At 42.2% G+C, this 15,542-nt stretch overlaps 2 protein-coding genes across 3 annotated transcripts in view; one reads left to right on the top strand and one right to left on the bottom strand.

Annotated features, from left to right (window-relative positions):
• The window catches only part of akap12b (A kinase (PRKA) anchor protein 12b), a 43,932-nt gene extending 34,730 nt beyond the window's left edge, over positions 1–9,202 (top strand). For both annotated transcript variants that reach the window (XM_051408765.1, XM_051408766.1), the window contains 2 exons: positions 1,283–5,554; positions 6,681–9,202. In XM_051408765.1, coding sequence (XP_051264725.1) covers positions 1,283–5,550 — 4,268 coding nt within the window. In that variant the 3' untranslated portion in view covers positions 5,551–5,554; positions 6,681–9,202. The remainder of the gene's footprint in view (positions 1–1,282; positions 5,555–6,680) is intronic.
• Positions 9,203–9,584: 382 nt separating this feature from the next.
• Positions 9,585–15,542, bottom strand: part of zbtb2b (zinc finger and BTB domain containing 2b) — an 8,793-nt gene continuing 2,835 nt past the window's right edge. The window contains exons 2-3 of the mRNA XM_051408772.1: positions 14,761–14,941; positions 9,585–14,195 (exon numbers count right to left, since the gene is read on the bottom strand). Of these exons, the coding sequence (XP_051264732.1) occupies positions 12,779–14,195; positions 14,761–14,933 (1,590 nt within the window). The 5' untranslated portion in view covers positions 14,934–14,941 and the 3' untranslated portion in view covers positions 9,585–12,778. The remainder of the gene's footprint in view (positions 14,196–14,760; positions 14,942–15,542) is intronic.

The raw sequence follows: 15,542 nt of genomic DNA, 5'->3' as shown, positions 1-15,542 counted from the left end.
TTTTACCTAATTTCTTCTACTGGTCAAGCAAAGCATTCAATTAAAAGTTTCTTTTTTGTTTTTAAAGCTAAAATATTCTAGGAATGCAGTGCTACTGAGTGAAGGTTCATGTCTATAATTTAGGAAAAGGATGTGGACAGATGTGGGCGCATAGTTTTACATTTTTGTGTGAGACAAGAAAACACTCATCAACCGAATCCAATTTTCAAAACAGATAGTATAACGAAAATAGGGACTGTGACCAAATACCTGTTTTTTTTACATTGTCTTCATATATTTGTGTGTATTCGTTTTGAATTAGAGATTGTGTTGTGTATTGATTTCAAAGTTCAGAGCTTTATATTATATTAATATGTGTTTTGCTAGGTAAAGAGAACAAGGTAGTTCCCACAGTGTGCATGGTTTTAGGGGACTGCGTATGCATCTTTGTGTTTCCCAGTGTGTGTAATCAGGTAAGCTGATAGCTGGGAATTAAAAGTCCTGGGAATTTGTTTTGAGAGTAGGAGAGGAGAAAGGCAAAGAAAAAGGGAAGAAAAACTACAGATACTGGCAGGTTGTCATCCCCCAACGCCTTCCTCTGTCCAAACACAGATAGACACGGCAGGCAGACAGACGTTGTGTTTATGTGTCTCATTTCAGCTGCTGATATGTCATTTGTCTTACATTTATCTACCAAGGATTTTTCTCACAACAATTGAATAAATGCTCCAGTTTAACCATAAAAAGAAAGTAGAAGTTGTTCATAATATTAATAATCCACAAATTGCCATTAGCATTACTCTCATTGTGCAACATTTTCTATGAACTTCCCTTTGGGGATTTCTGTTTTATGTGTGTCAATGCCTAAACTTGTATTTCTTTGGCATGTTTACATAGCACAGGATTAAGTGGACCAAATTGCAATCTGATTGCAATTAAGTAGTCATATGCTTAATGAAATTAGCTCAGGAGATCAGGATCTCAGCAAATACTTTCTGTACAACGTCTCTGATTATCTGCAGCTGGCAAGGAGACGTTCATCAATGATATAAAACTTGCATTTGTTTTTAATGGAGTTTCCTCTCAGAGATTCTCAAGAGATTTCCATTGAGGACAAAGTGATTTATGCTTCCTGGGACAGTAATTTGATTACTTCATCATTACCTGATTCTGTTAAATCGTAGCTCTGTTTAAAGCATTTTAATCTGAATATCATGGGGATGTTGTTAGTGAGTTGAAGTAGTAAACATTAATTGACTAAAAATGTATCAATATCTTATCAATTTCTTCTTTATCATTTCAGTTGGCCAGCCAGATGGTGTGTCTGTGGCTCAAAAGGAGGAGGCTCCTGAGACTATGGATACTATTCAGGATGAAGTGGCTCCTCAAGTGAATGGCGAGAAAGTGGAGAAAGAGTCTCCTGATGCCAATGACATCTCTGCTGTTGAGGAGAAAGCAGCGGAGGAGAAACCTGATGATGCCAATGAAGTGGGCTTCAAGAAAATCTTCCGCTTTGTGGGCTTTAAGTTCACACTGAAGAAGGACAAAAGTGAGGAGAAAGACCCTGTGAAGCTACTGACAGTCAAAGATAAAGAAGGAGAGGAGGTTAGTGGGACTGATGAACCTACAACGGAGGTGGAGGCTGCCACTGCTGAGGAGAAGAGCACATCTGAAGAACGGGAGGCTGATATAGAGGCAGCTACTGTTGAGGCCGAAGTCATTAAAGAAAGTGAAAAAGCTGAAATCACTGATGCTCCAGCTGAAGGTGCTGCCACTGAAGCTACTGATGAAGCAGTCAAGGAGGAAGGAGCTGAGAAGGAAGTAGAGACCCTTTCCCCCTTCAGAAAGCTCTTCAATGTAGTACTCTTCTCTAACCTGAGAAAGAAAGCCAGTATCAAGAAGACAAAAGAGGAGGAAGACAAGGAAGCAGCTGTTGAGGAGGAGGCAGCTAAGACTGAAGAAACTGCTGCGGCTGGGGAAGAAAAGGAGGAGAAGGATGAGGTAGAGCAAGAAACCAAGGAGGCAGCACCAGCAACTCCTGAGGAAGAAAAAACTGAGGCGCCAGTGACTCCAGAGGAAGCAAAATCAGAGACTACCCCAGAGCCTGAGATTACTGTTGAAAACCCTGCTCTGGCTGCAGCAACTACTTCTGATGAGACCAAACAAGAAGAGGAAAAGGCCGAACCTAGTGCAGAAGAGGAGAAGGCTCCAGTAGAGGTGACTTCAGAGGCTGAGCTGCTGTCCTCACAGGAGAAGGCAAAGCCCCAGGGAAGCCCTCTGAAGAAGCTTTTCACTGGTGCTGGGTTGAAGAAGCTCTCGACTAAGAAACAGAAGGCCAAGAAAGAGGCTGAGACCAAGCTCACTGAGTCTGGGGAGCAGGTGGCTGAGCAGCTTCAATCCTCCACTGAGTCAGCAGAGGCTCCAAAACCTGACAGTGGACCCTCATCTCCCGAGGAGTCAGGAGAGCATGTAATTTCTGTGGAGGTGACCCAGAATGAGTCTAGCCAAGAGACTGATGGTGAAGTTGCCTCCGATGGAGAGAAGAAGAAAGAGGGCATCATTGCCTGGTCCTCCTTCAAGAAACTAGTAACACCCAAGAAGCGTGTGAAAAGGTCTTCTGAGAGCGAAGATGAAGCCACGGGTGAGAAACCAGCAAAGTCAGCCACCCTGTCCTCTTCCGAGAGTGCCGCGTTAGCAGATAAGAGTGTTGAGGAGGAAACTAAGGACGAAGCACCAGCGGAGGAAGAGCCAAAGACTGAAAACACGGAGAAACTGGCTAGCAGCACTGAAGAGCCCAAAAAGAAAATGGACACCTCTGTCTCCTGGGAGGCTCTAATGTGTATGGGTGGACCCAAAAAGAGGACTAGGAGGACCTCTGATTCCGATGATGAGGAGACCAAAATTGAAGAGGATTTGCCAGCAACAGCAGCAGCAGAAGGAGAGCAGGAGGGCAAAACTGAGGCCATTGTCACTTCCCAAAAAACAGAGAGTGATGAAGAAGTTGTTTCCTCCCCTGAACCCATAAGCAGCCCCCCTGAGAGAGTGTCCGCGTGGGACACACTGAAACGCATAGTTTTGTCAAAAAACAAGGCCAAAGTTGAGGAAAAGCCTGAGGAGTCTGCAGAACAAGTCCAATCAGACAGTGAAGCACCAAAAGAGGAGTCATCTTTCTCCTTGAAGAAGTTCTTGCCTGGTCGCAGAAAGAAGAAGGCTGAAAAACAAGCCTCCGCTGAACATGGCTCAGTTGAGGAGGACTCAGACACCCCAGCTGTGGTTCCTCTCTCAGAGTATGATGAGAAAGCTGAAGCAGAACAGGAAGCACCAGCAGAACCACCTGTAGTCCAGATTAAAGTGTCTGCTGAAGACAGATCCCCTTCATGGATCCCTGCCATTGTGGAAGATGATAAACACGATGAGCTCAGTGACATCCCAGAGGAGGCTGAGAATGCTGCCACACCAAAATCCATTGACACTGACATTGCAGAGGATGAAATCGAGGAGGAGGCTACTCCGCCCCCTAAAGCTCTAGGGCGTACAGGGCGCAGACTGTCCACAGCTGAGGTGAAGCCTGTCGCCCAAGCTCCAGCTGCAGAAACTACTCCTGTTCCTCAGGGACCCAGGCCAGAGAACGCAGAAGAGGTCATGGGGGGCATAGAGGCCCAAGTCAGTGAAATTCCACCTGAGACATCTGTGACTATTGAAGATGTACCAATAGAGGTAGCTTCAGAAAAAAGTGAAGATGAACCACCAGCTGAGAATGCAGATTCCACAAAGCCTGCCATCCTAGAGCCCCATACTCGCGGCGAAGCCATGGCTATCTGCACCGGCCTAGGAACTAAGGAGATCGCCAAAGTAGCTCTGGAGAAACCTGTAATGCCCATCATAGAGTGCATGGCTGTGATCCGTGACGCTCAAAGCACAGAGGTGTCGAAGGAAGAGAGGCCAGCATGTCCAGAGGAAGCCATTGCTTCTGAAGATGAAGTGCTCAAGGCCCAGGTGCAACAAGTGGAATGCACCACGCTTGAGCCTGCCGTTGAAAATTCAGTGAATGATGTTGTACATATTCAAACAGCCAGTGAGAGCTATGAACCTGAGATTGAGAAGGTTGGAGTTTTGAGCACTGAGTCTGAAGTCCTTCAGACTACCACAGTGAGTGAGAACTCTCCTAAAGTTGTTGTAATAAATCCAATTACACCAATATCTGAAACAGCTGTCTGCACCCTGAGCACAGAAGTCTCAGAGCAAACTATCGAAACCAAGGAGGTGAAATTTGACACTGAGAAGCTTGCTGCCACTGAAGAAAACACCCCTGTGAAAGAGGTAGTTCAGGCCATATGTGAAACCACAAAGGCCACCATGTCAAAGGAGGCTGAGAAAGCCACCCCTGTAGCTGTACCAAGTGAGGAGGTTCCTGTAATCACCGAAACAGTGGTCCTTGTGGCCCCGGTCACTGTGGAGTCTGACGAAGTGGCTGCATCAGATGCGGTGATCATTTCAGAACCAGTCAGTAATGAACCAATCCAGGTGCGAGAGACCAACCAGGAGGCCACCATTGTTCAAACAGCAGATTCAGAGGTCAGTGCAGTCATTGACCAAGCCAGTGAGAAGATGGAGGAAATCAAGGAGGACATCCAGCAGGCCAGTGAAATTGAGACTCAGAGCATGGTCATTGCCCAGAATGTCATTCAGGATGCCATGGATAAAGTTTCAGAAGAGGCGCCTGAACCCAAAAAGCCCACGACCCCAACAACCACCATCCCAGAACCAGTCCAGGCTATAGCAACAACAGAGAAAGAGATTGAGATCACAACAGAGGCCCCTGTTATCACAGTTGTTGTTCCAACAGCCTGCGAAAAAACAGCACCAAAGTCACCTCAGCCACTTTGTGTTGCCGTGCAGGTCATTGACACGATCCCAGTAGAGGTTACAGGGAGCCTTGATGTCTCTGTAGAGGAGGAGAAGAAACCAGAAGAAGGGTTAAAGAAAGCTGTGGAGGTAAAAGTAAGTGAAGAAACTGTCGTAGTGGAAGAAGTGGTGGAGATAAAGACAGAGAGTCAGACAGGTGAAGAGCTTGAAGAGGTCAAGGAGGAACAGAGCAAAGAAGACACAGAGGTTCAGGAACCAGATGTAAAAGAAGAAGCTGAGGAAAGGAAACCACAATCAGATGAAGCAAAATCAGAGGCCCCTTCAGAGGAGGACAAAGAGAAAGTGCTCGAGATTCACATCCCAGTCCAAGTGGTCCTGCAGACAGCGCAAGTATTTGAGGAACCGTCAGTAGAAGAAGAGGCTGTGGAAGAGTTTGATAGCAATGGTCCTGTGGCTGAAGACACTGGCGTAAAAGCTGAGAGCGCTGCCCGTGAAAACAAACTCCCCACGCTGTCAGAAGAACCACAAGCGTCGGCAGAGGTTTCCGCTCCCAGCCAACTCACAGAGGCAGCAGCCAGCCAACCAGAGACAGAGAAAACATCATCGGTGAAGTGTGCAGAGGTGATGGCGCAGGTGATCGAGGTGATTGAGGAGGCTGTGAAGGAGATCGAGCCTGTATCAACAGAGATCACAGCCACATCATGAGCAGGTGAGACCAGTCTCTGATATAATGTTTATTTACATTTTTAATATAAGATACCAAATCAAAATGCAGGCAACCAAAGTAGGAGTGTTTTTAGTATTTCTGTGAAATTGGGGATGGAACAGTAAAGACTGAAAAAGGGTAGTTATTTTCAAAATTCCTTTGTTGGCCTATCAAACAATCTTCTCATAGTAGCTTTTTTGAAACATCAATGGGCCCTACTTTTATTAGGGAGTAGGGGAGGGGATTTGCCCACTGGCCAGATGAAAAAGCTTTTGTTCGGGCTATGAGTAACCAGGGGACCTTTGATATCAAAGCAGGAATGCCGCCGTTGACCCCTTCTTTGTAGGCCGGGGTCTTAAAGGGAAGCGGTGTGTGAGGGGCAGATGAACTTGTGCTGAAAGACTGATTATGATTCCTCCGCTCCCTCCTCCTGTTTTCCTCCTATCACAGGCTCAGTATGGAGTCAAGAAACCATGTCGGAGTATGCATTTGTTAGATTCAGTTACAAAGCCTCAAAGATCTCATGTTGTTTTTTTCCAGTTGTTTTGGCTGAATATATTTGATATGTACAGGATAGTGTAATCTAAAATGTGCAACCATATTTTAGTGACTGGGGCGTAGTTCACTTTTATATTTATTAAGCAGTCATGCAGCAGAAGACAGTCAGGAGATGAAGTGAAGTATTGCAGGAAAGACCTTGGTGGGTTACATTAGCTTAACAGCAGCAGTGGTACAGCAGCTCTCTCACTGTAAGTGTGTGCTAAATCATATAAACAAACCTTGAGAGATATAAAAGGACAAAAGAAAAGTACCTGTTCTTTATTGAAATGACAAAGATTAGACAATATATCATTGGTTTGTGTCACGATGTACAACTGAAGACACTGTTTGAATTGAGGAGTCGTTGATTATATAGCTAGACTACCACTAATTGTCTGAATAAGAAGAATGAAGAAACAATGCACACTTAAAATAACAAAGCAGCTATTAAATGATTTTCTGGTCCTACAACAATACCACAGGTTGTTTCCAACTGTCAACCTCAGTGGGTTTCTTTTTTTGTACAAAGAAGAAGAGATGCAGTCTTTTCTTGTTCCTAATATCTGTTTTTTGTGCCTCTCTGCCACAGCTGAAGATACAAGACTGATGCCTGGGAGACACACTGTCTGGACCAGGAAGTGAGTGATGAGGGAGAGAAAGAGAGAGAGAGAGAGAGAGAAAGAGGCAGCTCTGTGGTAACACACTGAGACTGGGCTCCGCCCATCCCGCCCAGAGAGACTGAGTGACTGAGCAACAGCTCCGCCATTCTCTCCACCTCCCCTTCCACCTGTACTCCAACCCCATCCTGCAGCCCTGTCACTGCAATGTGACGTCCCACCACCATATCCTCACCCACTCACTCACTCACTCACTCTCTCACACACACACACACACACATACACACACTCACACTCACACTAAAGCATGTCCTGTGCCTCAGAAGCATCCCATCTGGCTTGTAATCAGTGTGATGTATGTTCAGTGTCTCAGTGACTTTCCATTGCCCTTGCTGCATTAGACGAAAAGTCTGCAACCTGGTTGAGTGTGCAGCTGTTCGTGTGTGTGTGTGTGTGTGTGTGCGTGTGCGTATGTCTGTGTGTGTGTTGGTATGTGTATAGTAGCGAGAGTGAGATGGTGTAGGTGAAGAGATGGAGGATTATTATCTTGTATATTGTATTTATATCTTGAATATTCTTTCATTCACCCGTCGGTTTTTATTTTTTGTTGTTGTATGGACATTGTTGCCTGTTTTTAAGATTCCCTTATTAAGCTGTGATACATCAGGTGTTCTTTTAAAGCAACACTAACAGTTGACGTTATCTAAAAAGTTTCTAGTGAAATTTACCAAAACAAATGTGACACTGTTGCATATAAGCGACCTGTGTATCACAGCTTTAAAAGTCATTTTCAATGATTATTTCAAGACATTGCAGCAATTATAACTAAACCATGGTACAAGTGTGATTCCACTGACAGTAAGTGATAATACTGACAACAAGAGGGCAGAGAGTATGATGATATCTACCAGAAATGCACCCCGTGTTTGACTTTTGACGCATTCTTGATCATCACAATGTGTTCTCACTCTGCACCCTGACAAAATACTCAATAAGCTTCATGTAGATAAGACAAAAAAAAAAAAATCACTGCCTGATTTACTGTGAATAAGACATTGTTACACATTGTTTCATGTAATAATACAATAAAATACTATTATAACACCCTCATTTGATCATGTGGCAGAGGTATTTGGTAAACAGTGATGTGTAAAGGATACATAATGCCAACTTGTGACACTGGAAGAGCCATACTGCTTAGACACGTGCATGTAAGAAACACAAAGCATATCATGTTCTTGGTGTTTAATGGCCATGTTTTCTGAGTTACTGTGTGTGTGACATACTGTATGTATTATTTGTGTGTAGCGGTTTTAAGTTTAACACCTTCCTTACTACACAATATTTATATTTCTAGATTAAAAGAAAGTATATTGACGCCCTCTGTTGCCTTCAAAAAGTAGTGCACCCTTTAGTCTTCAGGCATTTTGTGTCATTTTGACTTTAACTGTTTTAACCAGGGGCGATAACACAAAAAACTGGTCTTATGGTACCTGCCCTTGTGTCGTGTTCTTCACCCAGCATGATAGCTCAGGTTTCTATAAACTGGCACCGGGGAGGACGTAGACTCACTGGTTTGGGGATTTAGAGAGGCACAGACACTGACTGCTTGGTACCAGGAGTAAACAAAAAAGCTCATTTTATTCTTAATTTAAAAGTCAAATCAAGTTAAGTTCAACCAGGCAGTCATGGTCATTTCATTGCTCACAGGATAAGACATCAGTTGCATCCAATTAAATTCCTTAAAGCATCTACTCAGCTACTTTGAGTCACGCATCAAACCTAAGTAATAAGGTCAGGGGTTATTTTGCAAGTTTTTTAGGCTGGAGGAATATCTGAAGCATTCCTGGGATCCAGTTTCACCACCAAAGCAAACATGACTATGGGTTACACTGATATTTATTTCCAACCAAATTTTTGTCAAACTTGCACTGCGTCAATCATTCAGATAACTTTATATTTATCTGTGAGTGCTTTTTAATCCACTGATTTTAATTTGGTTCCTGACACGAGGAGCTCTGGAAACTCACATTTCACTCTTTTCATTTCACTCGCTTTATGACCAAACAAGAGAAAGATCAGGAAGTACACCGACCCGTTAGGTCGCCACTTCCCTTTACTTTGACTCTAGAGGGTTGTGTCACATTCACACTTGTTTCATGTAAAAATAAATGATTAAATAAGATAGAGTGAACTAAAGACTTTTGCTATTGTTGCATAATGTAAAGCATTTTAGTTGGGGCACCAGCCCACTTCAGTCCTCCCTGCTTTTTGTAACACACTTAACTGTGAACCTGTTAACATTTGTACAGATTGTTTACCTACTGTATGTACTTAAAAATCATATTGTTGTAATATTAACTAATAACCTGCAGCAATTTAGCATAATATTCATGTAGCATGGTCTTAGTTGTGTTTTATATTTTCCAAGCTGTTAATAGTAAGGATACAAAAACTTGTCTATATTTCATTCAATAAAGTTAGAGAAAATCGGTGTGAGTTTTGTATTAATCCCTGAGCCCAATACATAATCATCACTACAAAGACATTATCTACCTCTGGAGCAAAGGTAAAACTTAAGTGATTGACTTAATACATGGTTTATAACACATTATAATGCATTTGTAAGCAGATATAAGTGTTATGTGACATACAAAGATAAATGAACAACAATATAGTAAAACATAAGTGTAATAATATCAAATGTGTCTTCATAGCAGGTTAGAATTTGACCAATACAACAAATTAATAAACACACTTCACAGTGTGTTGTAAATAAATTTGAAATTAAATCTTTATAATAGCTTATAAATGTTGAATAGATGGACAAAATGGCTCCTGAAGCTGTTCTGTTGAGGTAAAGACAAGATCCACAATTATAAAAAGACATATTTTTATTGTTCTTCACTGAAAAAAATTTGTTTATACAGAAAATTACTCACATTCCTGAGAACACAGACTGATCACAGTAGATGTCAGAGGGGCATTGGGGAGTAAGGATCATGAGATGGAAATGAAATAATTATTCTTTTGATAAACAGTGGACAGAAAAGACAATGTGACAACTTCTCATCTTCCTGAGATACTGAGATGTTTTAAACACGTAACATGCACAACCATTGAGTTACAAGACTGGTGTGGCAGAAGAACAATTACAACTTGATAAACATAAATGAGGAAGGATTTAGACTTTTCAGAAATGTGTGCATATTTCTGTGTATCAACTGAGCTCTTAGAAATGAATGTCAGTAGTACAGCATTTCAGCTCCCTCAATAAAACAAGCTTGAATCAAGACACACAAGAATCCCTTCCTTGTTAGTCGATACTAAAACACTCGTAAAGTTAAATTCACAGATATTTGTGGGTTTTTTGTTTTGTTTTGTTATGTGAACCAAACTGTGATGGAATATTGATTCCTGGCAAAGACGGCCATATCATTGCCAAGCACACCACAAAAACACTAGTAAGGATATTACTTCAAATTTGACAGCCTTCCCCCCCTTCACTAGACCTGAGTAGACAAATAAGACAAACAGCTCCATCTAGCCAAACACTGGGCTCATTGCGTCAAAAGCAGCAACTGCTTCTTCAATACTTGATATAATCGGATATAATGAATAAAAATCCCACTTAAACCAAATCGGACCTGGGTCTCATTCTCGCTGTCACTAACCAACCTACCGACATACCGGCTGAGTGAAATTGGCTCAAAAGAAAACAAAACGACTACACATATTAAACATACTAGGGATGGGCATTTCTTTCATATTCTCTCATAATTATAAAAATAATTAAAAGATGGAGAAAACAAAGTCCATAAATCCAACAAAAGACTAGATTTAAAATCATTTTCTATATCACACATTAATCAGCTTTTGTGTGTCCTAATTAAGAAATCTGCTTTGAAATATATATATGAAAATATGTTAAAAAAAAAAAAAAAAGTTAAATGAGAGAAATTATTTTTGGTATTTGCAAACATATGAGGCTGGATAACGTTGGAGGGATCACATTGTTTCACCAAACAATTTATAGGTTTTTGCAGAAAAGAAGCAATGCTGTAGCAATAACAATATAAAGTAGAATTTATTTCCCACTAGAAGGAACAATAACAATATTAAGACAGTTTTACAAGCCTTCCTAAAATAACTTCATCTTAATATTCAAATATGTAAGGATTAAAAAAAAAAAAAAAACTAATCTCCATGTTATGTATAGTTGACTAGTTTGAACATCTGGGCCTGTAAAGGCAATTGGACAATTGGAAGATTTTGTTCCTGAACAACTTGTATTATGCTACCTGTGCTACTGTAACACTTCACATGTTTCAGTATGACAAATTATATAACTCCTACACATTAATTGAACATGTATGTAAAGAATTCTTCACAATTTCCAGTCATCAGTAGTACATAAAACGTCTTTCTGGTATCTCAAACAATCGAGGTTGTTGTAAGTTATAATAAATAGCATTATCTTATATTCCCATTAACACATATGTATCCAGACAGATAGGTTTATGTATATATATGTATATATATATATATATATCCCTGTGTCACACTGTCATCCATGCCTGAGTTCACATGACCTCCATACTGACAGGTGGAGCATGCAAACTCTACTCCATCTGCATCACACCAGGTTTACCTGCGTATTTTGTTCTATAAATGACTACTTCTTCCTTTTCTGATTTGGACAAAAATAAAGAACAAATATTCATGTCAGACAGTTTTAAATGATACAGAGAAAATGTTTCCCTTTGCACAAAATGAATAAGAGATAGCAATTAGTACAAATTTGGCGATGGGAAGAGACTCCCAAACAATCTTTTTATTATAACCCCTTTTAACCTATTTCTTGGAGAAATTAAAGATAAATGTATCATGCCCATCCCTAATATATAAACTTCAGCAATACCAAATGTAATCCTATTTTGAAGGCTATTTGTCAATTAATATACACACGTAACTTTTGCAATATAAAATAATCTTTGTAAATATATCATTGTATATGAAATTAGAAAAGCATGTCAAACAAAACAGAAGGGCAATTTGCAAATTATATGAAGACAAGATGTACAATATTGTACAGGACAGCCTCCCATCAATGTATGAGTGTCTGACTGGAACAAGTTGCTATGTCAAAGAGTAATACAACACAAGTGAGAATGAGTAAAGAATCAAAGTGGCTCAACTGTAAACACAATGACAACTCTTGCTTGTTGTGACCAACTTTCAGTGGTCAAATTCTTAATATGAAGAGCAACTGTGCTTTAATATGGTGTAATGACATATGAACCATGATCAGTCAAAAAAAAAAAAAAACACAGAGTAAAACAACTAAAAACGGCAGCTGAGCCAAAACGCCAACCAAAACATGAATGGAAGACAAATGTACTTTCCTGCATATTAGGCATTTATTCAAAAAAACAAGAGCACAGATTGTCTCAGGTCTGAATATATTGTGTGCTTTTTGCTGGAATTATAATCTATTCCTGATGTGCAGAATCAGCATCTCATTTATGACCAAGAAGAAAAGGCTCTGTGCAGCTCCAGAGGGATTGTTAGTAGCTGGCACCTCTTTTTCCTCCTCAAATCTAGCAACTCATCTCACAAGCAGCTGTCTTCTCCGGAACTGTCTCTGCTTCCTCTTCCTTTTAAATTCAAAGTCCGCTCCGTGCAGCCTTACCACAACGGTAGCTCAATGCGCTACAGCCTGACGTGTTAGAGTCTAATACCGATGTACACAAATTAGAATCTCCATCATTCAACTTAACCTTGGATCAAATGTTTATGTTATTTGCTTTTCTAATGACGTTGGACTTAACTCCAGAGAGCTACAGGCTATTTACTTTACTATTTAATATACTTTTTTGTCATATTCAGGGCCAAAACAAAATAAATTGTACCAAAGAAAACCCCCCAACCCCTCCTCCAAAAAAATGTTTTAGTAGATTGAGAGCCTCCAACATACATACCCTGACTAACTTCAGCTTTAGCTTACCTATTAACCATAATTTAGAAAATACACATACATGTTAAAAATGACAAATACACAGTTTTGGCACTACTCTACGAGGATTTCCTCAGTCTTTATGGGTTCCAATGGGGTGCCAGAGTTGGACAAATCAGAGCCTTCATCTTTGGAAAACTCTTCACGTTGGAGCAGCATCCCTGCGCCCGTGTTTCCCTGCAGCCCCACTAATCCCCCTTGGGTGAAGCACAAGTGTTTGATCACCTCATTGGGACTGCCGAAGGTCGTCGCACAAATGTTACACTTGTAAGGCTTTGACGACCCCAAGAACATCGCCTCCATCTGGCTGCTGTCGTCGCCTGCGGCGCACAGCTCCATGCTCTGTCGGTCCACCATGGTGTAGGTGTCGGCCCCCTGATTCAGGCACACGTGGCGGGCTGCCTGGTTGGCCCGGCAGAAGCTCTTGCCACAAGCGCTGCATTTGAAGGGCTTGCCCGTGTGGATGTACATGTGTTCACGCCAGTGGCTCTTTTGAATAAACTTGCGCCCACAGGTGGAGCACTCGTACTTCCGCCGCTTCACTTCCCTGTCCAAGTCGGCGCTCTCCAGGTTGTCAATGTCCGCAATGTCTGACGGAGGAGGAGTGTCTGCCTGAGAATTTAATCCTCCCACCCCCCAGCTGGAGGTGGGCACCTCTGCTCGGGGAGAGTCCGAGTTGGTACCTGAAACAGGCGTTTGCTCGCTGTCGCTGATTATCTCTACTGCTGTAGTGCAAGCTGAGGCTCCTGACCCCGCCTTGCTTCCCTTAAGGACCCCCTCTAACTCTAGCATGCTATGCTCTGCAGTCATGACAGGTGAGAGTGCATTGCTGGATTCAGCTTGTATCTGCTGCAGAGCCTGAGTGTGTTGGAGGAGATGCTCTCTCAGCAGGCTTCTCTGGGTGAATCGGGTCCTGCACAGATGACAGGAGTAATGCTTCCTAAAGGAGGAATTCCTCTTCATGATGCTGGGCTTCACGTGGAGGATGGCGTTGGCTGAGGAGCCATCTGCAGTTAGCAAGTCCATCCCCCCCTCCTCAACTGTAGGCTTGGTGCCGCTGGTTGAAGCCTCTACACCAAGGGGCGAGGAAGCTAGCTTGGACGGTAATGAATCTGCATATGAAACTGTGGCAGCTGCCGTGGACGGATACTTCCCCTCTGAGCTCAGATGCTCCATGTCAAACGGTGAGGAGATCTGCCGTCGAGAGGGCAACCTAGCTGCCAACGCTACCTGTTGGTCAGAGATCTGGATGCCGTAGAGGGAGGTGGAAAGATTGATGCTGTGCTCAGGGTGTGAATACACAGACTGGCTCGCCTCCTGCAAGAGTGGATAGGCATGCAGGAATCTGACCCCCTGCTCCAGACGTGCAGGGTCTATCAACTGGGGTGCCAGCTTGCCTGTGTACATCAGGTTGAGGAGGTAGCTGAAGATATCTGGCTGTATGTCAGCAGCCTTCAGGCGCACGCAGTCACTGAAACACAAACACCTTACAGTTAACTCACGACATTGATGTTTGAGGTCTTGATAATAGATGCTGTGTTGCTGATAAAAGGAAGCAAAAGGTCACAGCAGCACCAGTTGATACAGGTTTCAGCTGTCAATAGTTAAGGATAATAGATAAAGAACTTCTTTACTATATGAGGAAAACATGTTTACATTACTGGTTGCAGGTTGTTACATGAGAATAAATCTGTTTGGGTCTGTATACCCTTCCGTGAGGAGAACCTCACCATAACACATTATCAAAGCAGCACAGATACCATGTTTTGATCTTCATGCCCTTACAATTCTCCAATTTGTCACCTCAATCTGTCCCAGTTATCGAACAATAACATTAGTTAAGGGTCACCACACTAAAAAGATTTAGATACAGTCCAGTGCTCAACTACAGACAACATGACAACTGGTCAATGTGATTGTAGGTTTTGGCAGCAGAATTTGGCGTTTGGGTGAACTCTCTGATGTACAACAAAAAGAATCTTAGCTCGGTATTGAGCTTGTGTCCGATACCACATAGTAACACATTCTTCCTGTACCTGTCCTGGTGGATGAAGAGCATTCTGAAGTAGTTGGAGAAGGCAGCGAGGACAGCTTTGTGGGCTTTGAAGAAGACATCTCCTATGGCCACAGTGCAGTCGCACAGGAAGCCAAACTCCCTCTGAGCGTTAAGCTGCTGCAGCAGGATAAGACCATGGTTGGCCAACTCCATTCTTCAACCTGCACAAAAGGCGCACAGACACACACAAGCAGCAATGAGTTTCCTGTCTGGAAGGAGACCAGAGTTTATTGTGACCACAAAGAGTCAGGCTGACAGTGGTGATCTAACGACCTTGTAAAGGCTAACTTAACACAACAGTGAAGAATCATTTTGTGATGCTGGAGACAATTTGTCTAGCACTGCTGTCACAGAAAATTATGCCAATTAATGGTACGGCTCAGCAAAACAACAACATCTTGGTCTAATTTGAAACATGTTTTGAAACAGCAACTAAAAGTAAAAACAAGTTATTTGTCAAGTCAAGACATCAGACATGGAAAATATTCTTGTTCTAAATAAACAGCTGATAATTTAATGGCAACCAGAGTGAACAGGCCACTTCCTGTACAGGCTGTCTTAATAGTCTTTAACCCAGCTGTGTACACATATAGAGATGATTCCCTATTGACTCCTTATAACAGTTTCAAGAATACCATTCTCGCTTTGGTCAATCTCTAGGTATGGTTACGAATAAACACGCAAGCTAATTACAAAATATTGTCTGACACAAGGTAACAGTGCCAAATTCTTGAAGTATGAAAATCTACAGATGCCTCTAAT

Source organism: Dicentrarchus labrax, unplaced genomic scaffold, assembly GCF_905237075.1.
Source record: "Dicentrarchus labrax unplaced genomic scaffold, dlabrax2021, whole genome shotgun sequence".
Taxonomy (NCBI): Eukaryota; Metazoa; Chordata; class Actinopteri; family Moronidae; genus Dicentrarchus; species Dicentrarchus labrax.
Note: the sequence above shows the minus strand (reverse complement) of the source record. Positions and strands in the feature narration are given on the sequence as shown.